This window comes from Anticarsia gemmatalis, chromosome 17 (genome assembly GCF_050436995.1).
Source record: "Anticarsia gemmatalis isolate Benzon Research Colony breed Stoneville strain chromosome 17, ilAntGemm2 primary, whole genome shotgun sequence".
NCBI lineage: Eukaryota > Metazoa > Arthropoda > Insecta > Lepidoptera > Erebidae > Anticarsia > Anticarsia gemmatalis.
The window spans coordinates 2,091,689-2,106,995 of NC_134761.1; the positions used below are offsets into that span (position 1 = coordinate 2,091,689).

Genomic DNA, 15,307 nt, shown 5'->3' on the forward strand with positions numbered 1-15,307 from the left:
TAATCTAATTCCTATTAATATCAGGCAGCAATTTCTATTACTTGAAGTTGTAATAAAAGTAGCACCTCCATTAGAAAATAACTAACGATCTTCAACTGGGAGAAACACGCTCATTAGCGTCATTACCTTGGTTTAAGTACTGACTATCAATCTGTCAATGAATTCCATCATGTCTGCAGCTTTCCTAATTGGTGTCTTTGTAAATATCTAATGATTTGTCTAAATGACACCCTGAGGCATGCTTAGACATAATTAACAATATTTATTTATACTTATTAATAAGGCATGTCAATATAGTAAATATCAACACTTACCTATAATTTCTGTAGTTTATGCAAGGGCGTATGCTTATGTCAATTAGGTAAAGACAAGCCCAATATTCCCAAGGCCAAGTTTTATATTTTTTATGGGACAATAAGAACAAATAGTCTATACGTATTAAGTACACAACTGACGATTACAAGGTTCGATTCCATGGTCGGACCACGATTTCATGATTTTGAGAATGTCTCGTCCAATGCTAGTTTGGATATTCTACTTAGCAAATTCGACGCAAAGACAGGATCACTATCAAACTACATAAAAAAGGGATCTACAATAAAATGAATGGATTTCAGCTGTTAGTATATCAACATAAAATTGTTTCAGTATTTTGATCGCAATTCAATTTCAAATTCAACTTACTCATAAGCTGTCACTAACTCGAACCAACATTAATAACAGCAGTTCCTTATAACTTAAAAGAAAGTATTACATACAAACAATTACACATGTGCAACAAACCGTGGTGTGCAATGGTTATTGTAACCTGGTCAACTTGCAACCGTCATGGTTGCAAATTGACCAGGTTACAATAAGTAACCTGGTCAAAATTAATTTATTAGTGTTATGGGTTGTGTAGGTCGCTGGCCAATTATTTATTTTGTAACTGTTTAATTGGTTAGAAGCGACGAATGAATATTCTATATAGATTTTTAAAAATTTCCTTCGAGTATTGTTAAAATCGATCGAAGGTAAAGCATATGATGAAGGACATGACAAAATTAAAATGCAATAAATTTGCCTTTAATTTATTCGTAGGCTAAGTCATCCTTGGTTTGAAACTTTGAATAAAAGTAGTGTATCTATAACTCCCGGTAATCTATTATTTCCATAAAATTGACTTAGCAGTTTAGCAGTAATAGCCAAACTTTCGCAATAATATTATGGATAAAATGCTCGAGTCTATACTTAAAGAAGTGAGAAAACATATCCTATATTTTCCCAAACATCCGTTTTAAATTATTTTCGCATTTATTACAATTAGCATGTATTAATTTCCTTTAGTTTACTGCCGTTACTGCCGTATAATCTGCAGGGTGAGGTTTAATAGCAGCATTGACTTAACCGACGGTATCATGTAATTCAGATTGTACACGCAATCGTAAATATGCACGGTTCAAGTGATAAGAAAAGCGCGATCATAAATATTTGATATTTAGTATCCAAGGTATTCCGCTAATAAAATTCAGTATTTTTCACTCGATACTCGATATAATAGCCAGAAAAGTTAGGTACCAATATCTTTGATTTTATTATATTGAAATCCGGCCAGAAATGTAAGCTTTTGTGTTTAAACACATTCAGGCAAAGACCTACATTTATTTATTCAACTCTTAAACTTTACAACTTTTTTAAAATCAATTTTCAGTAAAGATTTGTAAATTCACAGTAGACAAAGCCTAAGCAATTTTAGTCACCCCCGAACGAAAAAGAAACGAAGAATTAATAACGAAAAAGCATAGCTACTAATCACGCAGTTATTTTTCCACTCTCTTTTATCAATCACTGCGATCAAAATAATCAACGCTTGATAACCCGCTGCAAGTCTATAACTTGCGTCAAATCGTTATGACAGTGAATAGATATACAATTATTCTGCATTATTGATGTAGTACCGGAGAGCTTTTCACTACAACTAGTTTCTTGTCACTTGTGAAATTTAATTAGTGTTGATTTTACTTGACATGTCTCTGATTGAAAATTTTCTAAATTAAAGTTTGCACTCAAGCATAAAATGCGAGAAAATCCTAGTAATATTATAAAAAAAATAAAATACTGAGCGGATTTTGATGCTGGGGTAAAACTTATAAAGGTTAAGCTTTAGAACTATTACCCCGGAATTGTCACACAAACAAAGTTGTAAGCAAAAATTTGCGGTGATATAATGGGGACTGCTCCGTGGCGCAATGGTTTAGGTCGCCACTCCGCTACCATTGCATCGAGGAGAGGTCGTGGGTTCGATTCCCACAGGGAACAATTATTTGTGCGATCCACAAATAATTATTTCGGGTCTAGTTGTGCTTTGTATCCGTTGCATGTACTCGTATGTTCGTAAAAGTCTCCGCGACACAAGAGCCATTCTGTGTTGTCTAAAAAAATTGGAAATGTACTTATCAATAATTTAGAATAGATTATATACTTATACAGTAGGTATGTCCGTAACATGTCAACGATTACCTGCCATATAATTATCACCTAAAAACCCTACATTGCTCCATAAAAACGTTGTCAGTCATCGCTCATCACTGTCAGGTTATCAAGACAGTTGAACCGTAGACCTAATTTCAACAGCTTTTTCTCAGCCTCTACTGCAATCAAATAAGAAGTACTTGCGGTGTAAATTATGTTTAATTATCCGTCAAGTAGTCTTACATAAAACATGTGTGTGTTTGTGTGTCTGAATATAGCCGCAAGCCGCTGGAAAAAAAAACAAGGGATATAGGAGAGGAGCGTAAATTTCTCTCTTTTACATCACTTGATTTTTTTTCAAACTTGCAGTGGCTTGCCGCTATATTCTGCTTCTGTCTGACAATGTCTTGCATCGATATTGGATGCAATAGCCGCGCGTCTTTGCTTCGAGTCTTAAATCAGGCTATTAAGTATAAAAAATGCTTAGAACCAAGAATCATTAGTCCTTTAATGAGGAACATAATATAAATAATAATCTTTATGTATATAATTCTTTTGTACCTACTTACTTACTTAAAACTTCTCTTAAACGGCTGGGCCGATTTTGATGAATTTTTTTGTGTGTGTTCGAGGGGATCTGAGAATAGTTTAGATTCACAATTTTGTCTGCCAGTATTAATATATATTAATAATTTGGTCCGCTAGTAATAATATAAAACTATGATGTTTTTCGCACTGATAAGCGTTTCGGCATAACACTAATAAAAGGCCTTCGGGCTTCTTGAACAACTGTGACACTAGCGTGACATGACGAAAGTAAGGTGTCCCAATGCACTGTAATCAAATAAAAACTATCTCTCGCGTAAATTACGTTTAATTAGTCTGTGACATACAGTCTTACATAAATCGTAATTAACTAACTCAGGTAAGTAGAATTATGTCGTGTGTACAGTCGTGGGTATACATTTTCGTGCATCATTTTCATACTCGTATTCTTTACTTTTTCTTTTTTATACGACATCTATAGCACTTAGATTTGGTCTTGTGTCGCGGGGACTTTTATAAATATACATACAATAGACAGAAAGTACAAACAATTTTCAAATAAATTAATCAAAACCTAAGCATAGATTATGATTACGATAGCGAATATTGGATGAATACATACTAATATCATATTACAAATTAATGTGACAGTAATCATCTGCATCTGGAACGCCAGTCTGTCTAACATTTGTGTGTTGGAAAGAACAAAAACTTTGTTATTTAAATCTATCCCACAAGTGATAAGATGCAGACAGTTTGCGATACACCAGTTATTTAGATATACATACTTACTTACTCCGTTGGCTCACCGATCCAAAATGTGTCTTAGCCTCCGACACGAGAGAACCCCACTTTGCCCGATATATGAAAAGTGATTTGAACATGAGGTGCATCGACATTTTTGCTCACAACTGTACATACACAAGTCAATGATATAACTATGGCTTGTCCTATTTGTTCAATTGGGCTTAACCCTTAATTATTCGCGTAATTTGATTTTATCAGTTTAGTGGAGGTTAGGAATTAATTACCGGCTTGCGTATACGCAGCGCGTAAACAAACTTGTATGTACAAGTAATTTTATTGTTTAATGCTTAGAAAACCTTCGTTTTATTATTTTTGAGGTTAAAAGTTAACCAGTCAAAGTTGTTTAAGCCATTATTTTGTGAAACCCAGTATTAAAAAAGTTGACTATAAAATGTCCCTAATTTAATTATGTTCTCGTCATATGAAAACTATATTAATGCACTGGCTATAGTCGCAAATAGTTTATGTTAGCGATTAAACAAATATAACTATCAAAAGCAGTATGGAGTTATTCATTTTTTTAACTTATATTTATATATAGAGACCAAACTTTAAGCTTTCAGCAAAATTCACAACATTCTACTCTCAAAATATGACAATATCTATCTATTAAAGTAGGTACAATACTATCACTTACTGCTTACAACCTAAAGTTAAAAGATGGATGATGACAAGTTATGCATATCCATTCAAATATGATGTCACATTATTATTGTTCATCTTGTCGATTTAATCTTAAGATCGATTAGCTTAAGTATTGAGTTAATTTTAAAATAGGTGAGTGCGCTACTTAAGAGAAAAAAGATAAATCTTATTAAATATGGATGGATCCGGAACTTAACGAGTTATTTATAAAGATTTAAAGAACTAGGAGTATTTAAAATATTTGTACACATGGTTAATAACTTAATGCAAAATAAATACATACATAAGAGTACGCATTCTTCCTATGTGGGTAAGCAAAGAACAGAGATAATAATCTCATAATAATCAGTCTGTGTACCTACTCATAGAACGTGTGTCCATTTCAATTTAGTTACGTGATTAGCCTTGAACAATTTAACGTAGGTAAAGGGTCTCAAATATTACATAGGTATATTAATACAAGTTTCGCCAAACCCTGTCATGAACTTAATGTCTGATATCCGTTCCTTATAATATCAGTATAATTGATCAGACCGAATATTACAAAATAAAATCTAGGTTGAAACCGCTTCTAAAATTCAAGCCTGGAAATACTACTATCTATACTAACTTTACTATTAATACTACAGTAAATCTGTCTGTCTATTTGTAATGTTTTTCCGGTAGAACTGCTTTATCAATTTTAGTGCAATTTCCTGTTAAGGTAGCACATGACATATAGTTCGCACTTAATACTGTGGTCGTTATTATAAGTAATTAAGATTTTATTTGTAACGTCTTTAGCTTTTCAAAATCTATTATTAGTATTGAAAATAACAATACAACAATAAATTATGTTCTTTTAGGAAAAACAGGTTGTGATTAAATATTTTCGTTAAGGAATTCAACAGTTAAAGCCGCGTACTGCCTCTAAGTAAGTAATAATTTAACTTGTCCTAGGTGGAGTAAATTCAGTGCCTGCTATTTCGCAAGGAAATTCTTCAAGTTAATCTAGGTAGTAACCTGTGTTCATTGTCAAAACTTAGCCTAGATTCTAGGCTTTAATAGGTACTGGTAGACTGGAAGTTATTGCTGCGATAAGTTTAATGTACTAGAATGAGATATGTATAGGAATTTAAAAGTAGAGTATGCCGTTGAGTTATAGCATGAAGCTATTATTAAGTTACCTTTTAAATTCCGTAAAGGTATGTTTATGAAGGCTGTACGTAAAATACACGTGTAACATAAGTACATACATGCATAAAATCACGCCTTATTCCCCATAAGTCTCTTGGTCTCTGCCTTCTCTTATGGAAAGCAGGTGAATAACATTATATTTAAATAAATAAATAAAAATATAGGTATTTCTTTTTTTAAAGTAATTTTTAACCGGTTCCGTCCCACTGGGTCAAAGCAAGCCTAATCTAAATCAGGGAATTGGCATTCTTTAGAGAATTTAAAAAAAGACAAAACTGAAAGTTTTTGAAAGTTTGCCCACGAAGTTTCTTTGATTGATAAAGCATTGACTAACAAATAATTCTAATACACATTAATTTAAAAAAATATTGATTTCTTTATCAAGTCTCGATCCCACAACGACACACATTAAATACAGTAAGTTAGGCATATCTCTGTAGGTCACATGATGTAACATAATTAGTGCTTTGACAGTAATTATGTCTCCGTTCCATAAAATACAAGAAAACCTAAGGTTATCTTAACAATTTAGTAACATTTTGTGTCATTATAATACATCATTATGCAATTCATATAATTGCGATGTAACGTGGAGACTGTTGATTTTGTACGCGCATCTACGCGACTGATGACAATGTCAAGCTTTTAATCATTGTGTTGTTGATGTAGAAGGTTGACCGTATAATTAAGTATGTTCAGACTTTGTTATGTATTAAAATTTTAAAAAATAGAAAGAAATATCATTAGACAACTCACACCACGGTCATTTGAGAGACACTAAGCAGAGCTTGTACTCGTATTATGGTAACCAAATAAATGATAAACATACTACTACATAACAACTAGACTCAGTTCACCACCGCGCCGAATTAATATAACTATACGAGAGGTACGTACATACGTAACATAACGCCTATAGTAGCCGATGGTGTAGGCAGAAGTGTATGGAATAAACCCACGTTTCGCCATTTAAATTGTAAGACCAATGTAAAAGCGAGCGAAACTGATGCCGTATGTCGATACGGCATTAAGCTCCACCTATAACATTGAACCAAAAAAAATATGGCGAAAATCAATCAGGCCTAATTAGGTCGGTTTTCATCCAGCCTTCTTTCGCAAACCGAACTCTAAACCTCAAAATTAATTTACATTTTGAACTTGAACATCTCGACCTCAATCTTCAAACTAAAACGAACAAAAATTAGGAAGCTTCACAAGTTTCCTCTTATTCTAACAATCGCTGACCTCTTAGAGGCCGAGTCTTATGATCAACTACCTATAGGAAATTAGTTGATGTGCAGCCACCCATTCAAGTAATATTATATAAACAATTGTTGAGATTATCATCATTTTAATGAAAAGGGTTTTTACACTGCATAATTTGGTTTAATAAATAATTAAGAAAAATATTTTCGTGTTTACTTGTAAGTCGTAAATTCAAAAGTTACGCCAACCCTCCATTTATTTAGTAAAGTGGTTTAAGCTATTTCTTAGCCTATTAGTACTAAACTGTATTATGGCTTAGGCATTATTGTAGTAGAATCGAGAGAGTAGATCGGTAAGCTTCTGAAGGAAGCTTAGTTAAATGTTAACAGCCAGCCCTGATTGCTTTAACAAACGTATAATAGCCAATTAACTTTATTTATAAACTTATAATTAAATATAAATTTATCAGTTTTTCAGGTTTACAATAAAATACTTTATTCCATCTTGAAACAATGAGCTTGCAATTTTTTATGACCCCAAAATCTTGTTTAATATATTCAGCCTTGTAGTCAAATTACTTCCCCTAACTTTAAAGATTTTCCTACTTAGATTAACTAAATTAAATGATATAATGAATACCATTTATGTAATTTTGTAACAGACGTCAGTTTAAATTTAATAGATGTATAAATATGCCTCATTAACTTCGCCCTTAACAAAACGAATAGAGCGAGTTGCGCAACATCTATTTTACAAAAAACCTTATAATCTTCAATTAATATTTTAAATAGACCGAAAATTTTATCCGTCATTTTCTAGTTTTTCTTCCTACATTAATCAGTCAACTTAAGGTCATTTCTGTCTCTCGAAGAAATTTGACTTGCATATCCTCCGATATAAATACAAAAAACTTTTTGTCTGTTAAATTATAACAAAATTTCCCTGTTGTTTTTTTCTATATGGTGTTCAAATCACCTAACCCTTTAAAAGCTAATATAAACGATAATAAGCAATTGAAACTGACATTAAACGCCGTCATAACTTTTATATGTCGTTTAACTCACAATAATATCTAGTAATGGTAAAATTCGCAAGGAATCGCAAGGCTGTTGCTGATATTATCCGGCTAATATTGCCGACAAATTGCTACAGTCGACACCGTAAGTGTTATGCTTTAATATATGGCGCTTATTGTAAGGAATGCGATGTGTAACGACCTTTTGAAGTCGGTCTAGATTCTTTATCAAGACAAAATCAAGTTTCATGTGTTTTTAGATGGTAGATATTTTAAATGTGTTTGAATTCGTCCAATTCGAAAGAGTTCATTAACTCAGACAAAAGTTATAAAAATTTTACATTACATATTCCTTCGTGGCGACATCTGATCGTAAATAGGTTATAAAAAAAGACGTATTCATCTTTCCTTGAGTAAAATTTAACTACTCACTGCCCATAAGACAGTTAATATTAGCAAACCAGTTTTAAATGTTTCACTGGCTCATACTAAAAGTTACGAAAGAATCAAAATTCTCATTATATTTTCAAACAGCCCTTCACAATGAACCACGCAATCAAAGAATCTCGCACCACTGTTTATAACAACTTAATTATCCGCTTCTCAAAACATAAATAACACAAAAATTATCCTCTATCTACAATCTGAGTGTTTAATTCTGATGTATTTATCCTCCAAACGCATTATTAGCATAAAACCCGGAACTGTGAGCACTTGTGTGTATGTCTGTACGTTTCTTTGTTTGCAACATGATTGTGTGTGAGTTAAACATCTAAGATATTTCGTTTCGCCTCGGCACTTTGCTGTTAATTGCACCTCAGTACTGAATTTAACGCCTGTAACTTTTATAAGTAGCAGTGTAGTTGTGTTGTGTATAAAGATCTTGATGATGCTGCAAGTAAGAAAATCTGAGGATAATTGTATTTTTTCAATATTCTATATGACGACTCACGGAACAACCATGTATACAACTAACAGAACACTTAGGCCTGGCCCCAATTACTGGCGAGGAATAGAATCTTTCAACATTCCTGTATGTATGTAAACGCACACGAATTTTTATTAACAAAAGCATCCTTCGGCTTTATGCACTTATGCTGTTGGAAACTATGCGTTGGCATGGTGCAACACCCTAAGGGAAGTTGAGTAGTCCTTAATCATGCTAAGGCATGGTTGCCGACAGTATCCATTTTATAAAGGGGATTTTACCAGGATGCTGAAGGATCTTTCTCCTTGCCAATGCCGATAATGGACCTTAAGCTCTTTGTCTCTCAAGTATAATAGTCTATTTTCATCACCTTCTGTATTCTGTAATACATATCAACGCGACATTGACAGTTTAAGAATTAATCACCAGTTAAAAACGGTATCTTTTTATTAATTGATTCGATGACTGTTTTCGTAACTGCAACATTTTTCCTTATAATTTTGAACTTTAGCCCTGAACGTCATAATAAAGTTTGATATTCAAATCATATACAGGTAGACTAATAAATACATCCGTGCTCTATTACTAAAGGTGAACTCACAAATTGTTATAGTTTCGTTTATTCGACCGTGATATTCTGTAATGTAAGAATGCATGTCGTGTTCAACCTCAAAGGTTAACTTTGATAAAAATATTATAAAAAGTCAAGATGTCTGCATGGAACTAAATATTTTGAGGTAAAGTGAGAGGGAAATTATTTGAAAAAGTAGGCAACCAACCAACTTATCGTCTCTAGTCGTGTAAACTTGTCCATCCGGTAAACAATTTAATTAACTCCCTATTTTTTTTACATGTTCAACAATTGGCAATAGGCCCTTTAGCGGTAATGGTACATAGACCGGATCCACAATAAACAATTTATCTTGGACTAGCTGACCCGCGCAACTTCGCTTGCGTTTTCCCCGTTTTTGTAACATTTTTCATTGGCACTCTGCTCCTATTGGTCGTAGCGTGATATGATATATAGCCTATAGCCTTCCTCGATAAATGGGCTATCTAACACTGAAAGAATTTTTCAAATCGGACCAGTAGTTCCCGAGATTAGCGCGTTCAAACAAACAAACAAACAAACAAACAAACTCTTCAGCTTTATAATATTAGTATAGATGAGCGATCCCGTGATTTGCGATCCAGAATCGTAGATAGCTCTCGCTTCATCTTCGCGCCATAGATAGCGTGCTTCTCTGCTAACCGCTTTCGTAGGGTTTGTTCTAACTGAGGGCGATCTTTGCATATTGGATTGTTTGCCGTCGATCAGACTATTGCAAATTATATTTAAATACATTATGATTTACAAATTGAACCCAAATATATTATTTACTAATATAACAAGCATAACCACTAGAAAAAATCACTGCTCATTAATTCTACATCCTAAACAATATGTAACAGTATCATAATATATGTATTGTACAAAAGAATGTACCGTCGTGACTACTAGTGACGTTATACTCACGACATCTGTAAATAGGCGTGAACTGACGTGTATTTATTGTCAAGGTGAACTGTTTAGGATTGGCTTTCACTAGGATTTTTGGAAGTACTATACATAGGTTATCGGAAAAAAATGTCAGGATACTAACTACGGCGAGATTTTTGAGTGTATTCGAAATAAGCTGAAAATCGTGTTTTAACTCGTTTCGTTACATGAAATTTCGTACAAGAACCCTTAATATATTCAACAGCAATAATACCCCATCAAGGTTTTAGTAAAAGCCTCAGTAGGATGGGTAAGTCGATCCAAAGATTATCCCAAAGCCTGACACAAAAAGACTACCCCTTGCGTTCTGCTAATATAACGATATAACGATTTTCAGGTTTGCTGGCCGTGTGTAACTTAAAAAAAGAGTAATGACGTCTAAATGTATATCTTTAAATAATTACTCGAGTTGCACTCTTATCAAGGATCTATTTCACTTAAAATCCATTCATTTCACTCATCATTATTCATTACAAAACCGACCCAGACAAACAATAAGTACATTGTGTTACGTAAAACGAAACAGGCCATGTCGGATGCTTTCATTGTATTCACAGAATTTCAAACGCATCAAAACAATTACACACTTTCGCGCTCAAAGACGGAATGAGTAAATTTGATAATTATGAAAAAGAAAGTGGATGCAATTGGAACAGATTATTGTAGAGTTAGCAACGAAAGCAGTGAAATTAATTCAAGTCGTTCAAAACCTTTGACTTTGTTGTACGTAGGTACATACATAATAAGGATACAGACATAATGAGTACAAATAATTTAATAGCTGATTACAATTGATTCCATATATATTTCAGAACTGGTGTTTATATTTTAACTGGTCATGATACATAATACTTTAAAATGTGTCAGATGATGTTTTGGTCAAGCATGAGCTTTTTATAATATTTATGGGATTGTTTCACTTTCAAGATAATGTTTCCATTTACAACCTGTGTAAATCCTTAACAATAGTATATAACATATAAATACAAAAAATACAAGTTACTATTGTTGCTGACTATACGTAAAGTACGGTGTAGCAATTGCATGGGACGATGACACGATGTTTTAATTGAATACTATAGAAAGCTGCTAATTTCTATAAGCCAGTTTCCCTTAATTAATATACTATGTTGGATTGATCTAAATTCAATTGTTTAAGACTAGTTTAAACTATGACAAAAGGTACCAATGGGACAATTTATAATTATTAAGTCCGGTATCACCATTTCGGAATAAGTATCCGTTAGGAATTTAGACACTTGGTGTCACGTTATACATGAGATAGATTATACAACACTTATCCATTACCCGTGAAATTATCCCTAAGAAGACTTACTACTAGTAGCTTTAATTTTTCCATTAAAAAAAGTCGTTTGTATACGTCGTCATATACTTCTTTCATAGGCATTATATTTCAAACTTCCCTCATTATAACACAGTGACAATAATACACAATAACAATGGTTAATAAAACACCTTATAACCACGCTAATATTATAAGCATGTAAAAGACATCAACGCGCTGCGCTGACCCATCAAAAGAAACAGTATCTAATCGCATAATAAACAATACTATTCAAATTGTGGTTTAAATTATAAGCAAAAGCGGTAGAAAATATGTTTTACCTGACACTACAACTAGAAAGGGTAAATGTTTTTTACGTCTCTCCATGCATGGTCGTATTATTCTTGTTATACTGTGTATTTTTCTATACTGACTTTTTTTCTATTGAGGTAATTTTTTTTCATTTGCCTAGTTGTGTGTCCCACAGTAGAAAAGCCTTTCTTTTGGATTTTCAGTAGGATTATAACAGAAAAATTAGCACTCTTTTTAAGTTGTTTTTACACGTCAATAAAATCCTTATTACATAATTGTAAATCCGCAACTCTTAAGACAATTTTATACCTATATTATATTCTTTTTGTGGACTATCATTATAATCACCAACGTATGTGTTACCTACTAATTATGCAACATTTTAATTTTGAGTCGTAAACTATTTTATCACCTTGAGAGTAAAGAACAATTAATTTTGTTTTGGAGAAAATTTAATTCTAACCACAAAACATTCTTCCGCCTTTCCCCATCACTTATACGTTAATTAAGTTCCGTTTAATCACAGCGGTGTGTGCGAAAAGCATCTATTGTCGAAACTAAGGTGTCGAGGCTACAGCCCAATGACGGTAGACAATAGCCTTTAGCTAATATTATACTAAACAACGCCGTGGAGAATCTTGACTTCCTAATTCTGTTTAAAAAGGGTAATCTGGGTGTTTTAGCACCCGGATTTGGTAAAGTTAGGAAGTTTTATAAGGCATTTTGAATGTCAACGTAGTTCTTTGAGTACACAGCTGCAGTATACGGCCGTCGCAAGTCATAAAACTTCGGTTCGAAATACGTCTTGGGTCACGAAGAAATATGAACAATTTTCTAGTAAATAATCGTCACTCAATATAATAAATAAATGTTTAGAAATAGAGCTCATAGATTCCGAGCCCACCAGACGTCGTTGGTCCTGATCCTGACTTTGCCGAACATATGGGAGTGAAGGAATGCGTTTTTACCTACACTGACCCAAATTCTTACATCGATCTCGGTCATTTCCTACTAACTATCCAGATAGGAATAATATGCGCTTCTGAATAGTAGAACACTTTCAACAAGTTCTCGGCTGTAGGGATATTTTTATTTATTTGCAGTTAAAACCGTCTCTACAAATTTTTTGTCCAAGCGAAAATGTAACATTTATTAATGTTGTTTTCCTTTTGTTACAGGAACATTCAAAACAACTATTGGAACATTTAACAGAGTCTGAAAAAATATTCCTATTCGGTGCCAACCATAATGGTGAGTGGTAAAAAATTTAGTGACCTAATTAATTATCTAAGTTATTTCACACAATTAATCTTTATGAAATGAACATAATAAGCGATAATTTTAATGAATTTCGTTGCAAAACTATGCAGTTTAAGGCCGCCTATTGTAAGTCATTTGGAACTAATTTTGGTTTAAGTATAGCGGCTGCACCTTTATGAACTGTTTCAAGAAATTTGCTTAGCTACGATTTGTACATGAAGCCGATTCTATAATTCGTAACTATATTTCTAAGGTAAAAACATTAATATTTACTTGTCATTTTTCTATACAAACCGGGCAATTCTACGTACTTGTAAATGTTTTACTCAACAATCAAGTTAACATGGTGGTTTTCTAACTAAATAGTAATCATTTACAATAAATTGATGCAATTAAACACTGATATACACAATAATTTGGATGTAGACACATACTAAGTAAAATATGATGGGCTAAATAGGCATATTATGTGAAAACTACTGACTAAAGGCTACGTTGAAGGCGTTGATTACTACTACTACCACGTAGGCTGCTACGTTGTCTGAAGCTACTTACCTATACATCAATAGTGTATATTATATCTTTATACATATATATCATTCTTCTGTAAGTGTGTATGTCACTGAACTTCTCTTAAACGACTGGACCGATTTTGATGAATTTTTTTGTGTGTGTTCAAGGGGATCAGAGAATGGTTTAGATTCACAATTTTTGTCCGCTGGACAATGTTTTTTTATTTAATTTTTATGGCAAAACAACGTTTGCCGGGTCAGCTAGTCGAACTATAAAACTCTCTCAATATCAAAATCACCAGTAGTCCACTAAATGGTATAGAAAAAAATGTATGCGATAATGTGCACAAGCCTTTACATGATCTTGAAAAATACACTTTTGCAATAGTTGTGACATCCAGTGTTATACAATTGACATGAGAACTTTGTAACTAATTGTTTGAACTTGGACTCTAATGAATAGGACAATTATGTGTATTATCAAAACTAGAACACGATATACATAATGTTATCGTAAAGATATGATTTTTGGTTGATTTATCTTGATTTTGAGTTATTTTGTAAGCTTGACATTTGTAGTTTTGAATCACGGAAGAAGAAACTTCGATATCGATTATCTATATGTATTAGAAAAGGGGAGGATTATACTTAACAGAGAGATTATACTTAGAAATTAATGAAAAAGGTAGATAGATAGATGAGTTGTCATTATAAAGAAAAAAAGAAGAATTTTGAATACAACAAAAATAGACCTTTTTACTAGACTACTTGTTTAAATAAAACCATTATCGCCTTCGTAATATCATGTCATGTAGTAATAGTAATAGTTTAATAGTAGTTAGTCGATCATCAATTGGCAATTCCCGTTCCTACAGTATTACATACCTTTCCATGACATACGCATAGAAATTTATTTTGTACGGGAATTTAGCGAAAGCTACATTTCATATAAGGTAAAATGTAGGTGCGAATGTAATGTAGACATCTACTAATAACGGGTTTGAGTAACCTTTAGGCTTTTCCAATCAATCTTTGCCTGGAGCTGGTACACTCCTAGTAACATACAATTATCCAACTTGCGATCGTACTCACCTTTGTATGTTCGTGTTATTCTTGAAAGGCGCTTGGTTTTATTGTAAATAAAATTATAAATTGGAAAATTAATATAAAGTAATTAACTCGATAAAAGAAGTTACTTTACCCATATCATGTCTACTGTTAGGAAATTAATAATAGCGTCAACAGTCGAATTTGACAAAAATATAGCGATTCTAGTCAGACTTACCAAATGATATTTTATAAAAAAATTGTGTGTATAAAAAAATTGGTAAAATCATTTCGATCTAATCTAATTCATTGGATCGAAATAATCTTACCAAAACTTTTATAAAAATAATAAGTTCAATCCATTACTGTCACACTGCTGAGCAATAACCTTTTCCCAAAATGGGGGTAAGTTACTTAAGTCCACCACGCTGGTCAAATGAAGCTAATTAGGGATTTTGAATACCTTGAAGGACTTTTTAACTTTTATTAAGCCAGCCAATCCGCACTTGGCCAGCGCTGAGGACTTAAGGCCTGAACCCTCCCCCATATAGGAGGGATCGTTGCCCAGCAGTGTGAC

At 32.9% G+C, this 15,307-nt stretch overlaps 1 protein-coding gene across 1 annotated transcript in view; it reads left to right on the top strand.

Annotated features, from left to right (window-relative positions):
* Positions 1-15,307, top strand: part of LOC142979841 (A disintegrin and metalloproteinase with thrombospondin motifs 16-like) — a 57,144-nt gene that overhangs the window by 28,054 nt on the left and 13,783 nt on the right. The window contains exon 2 of the mRNA XM_076125031.1: positions 13,090-13,162. Coding sequence (XP_075981146.1) covers positions 13,090-13,162 — 73 coding nt within the window. The remainder of the gene's footprint in view (positions 1-13,089; positions 13,163-15,307) is intronic.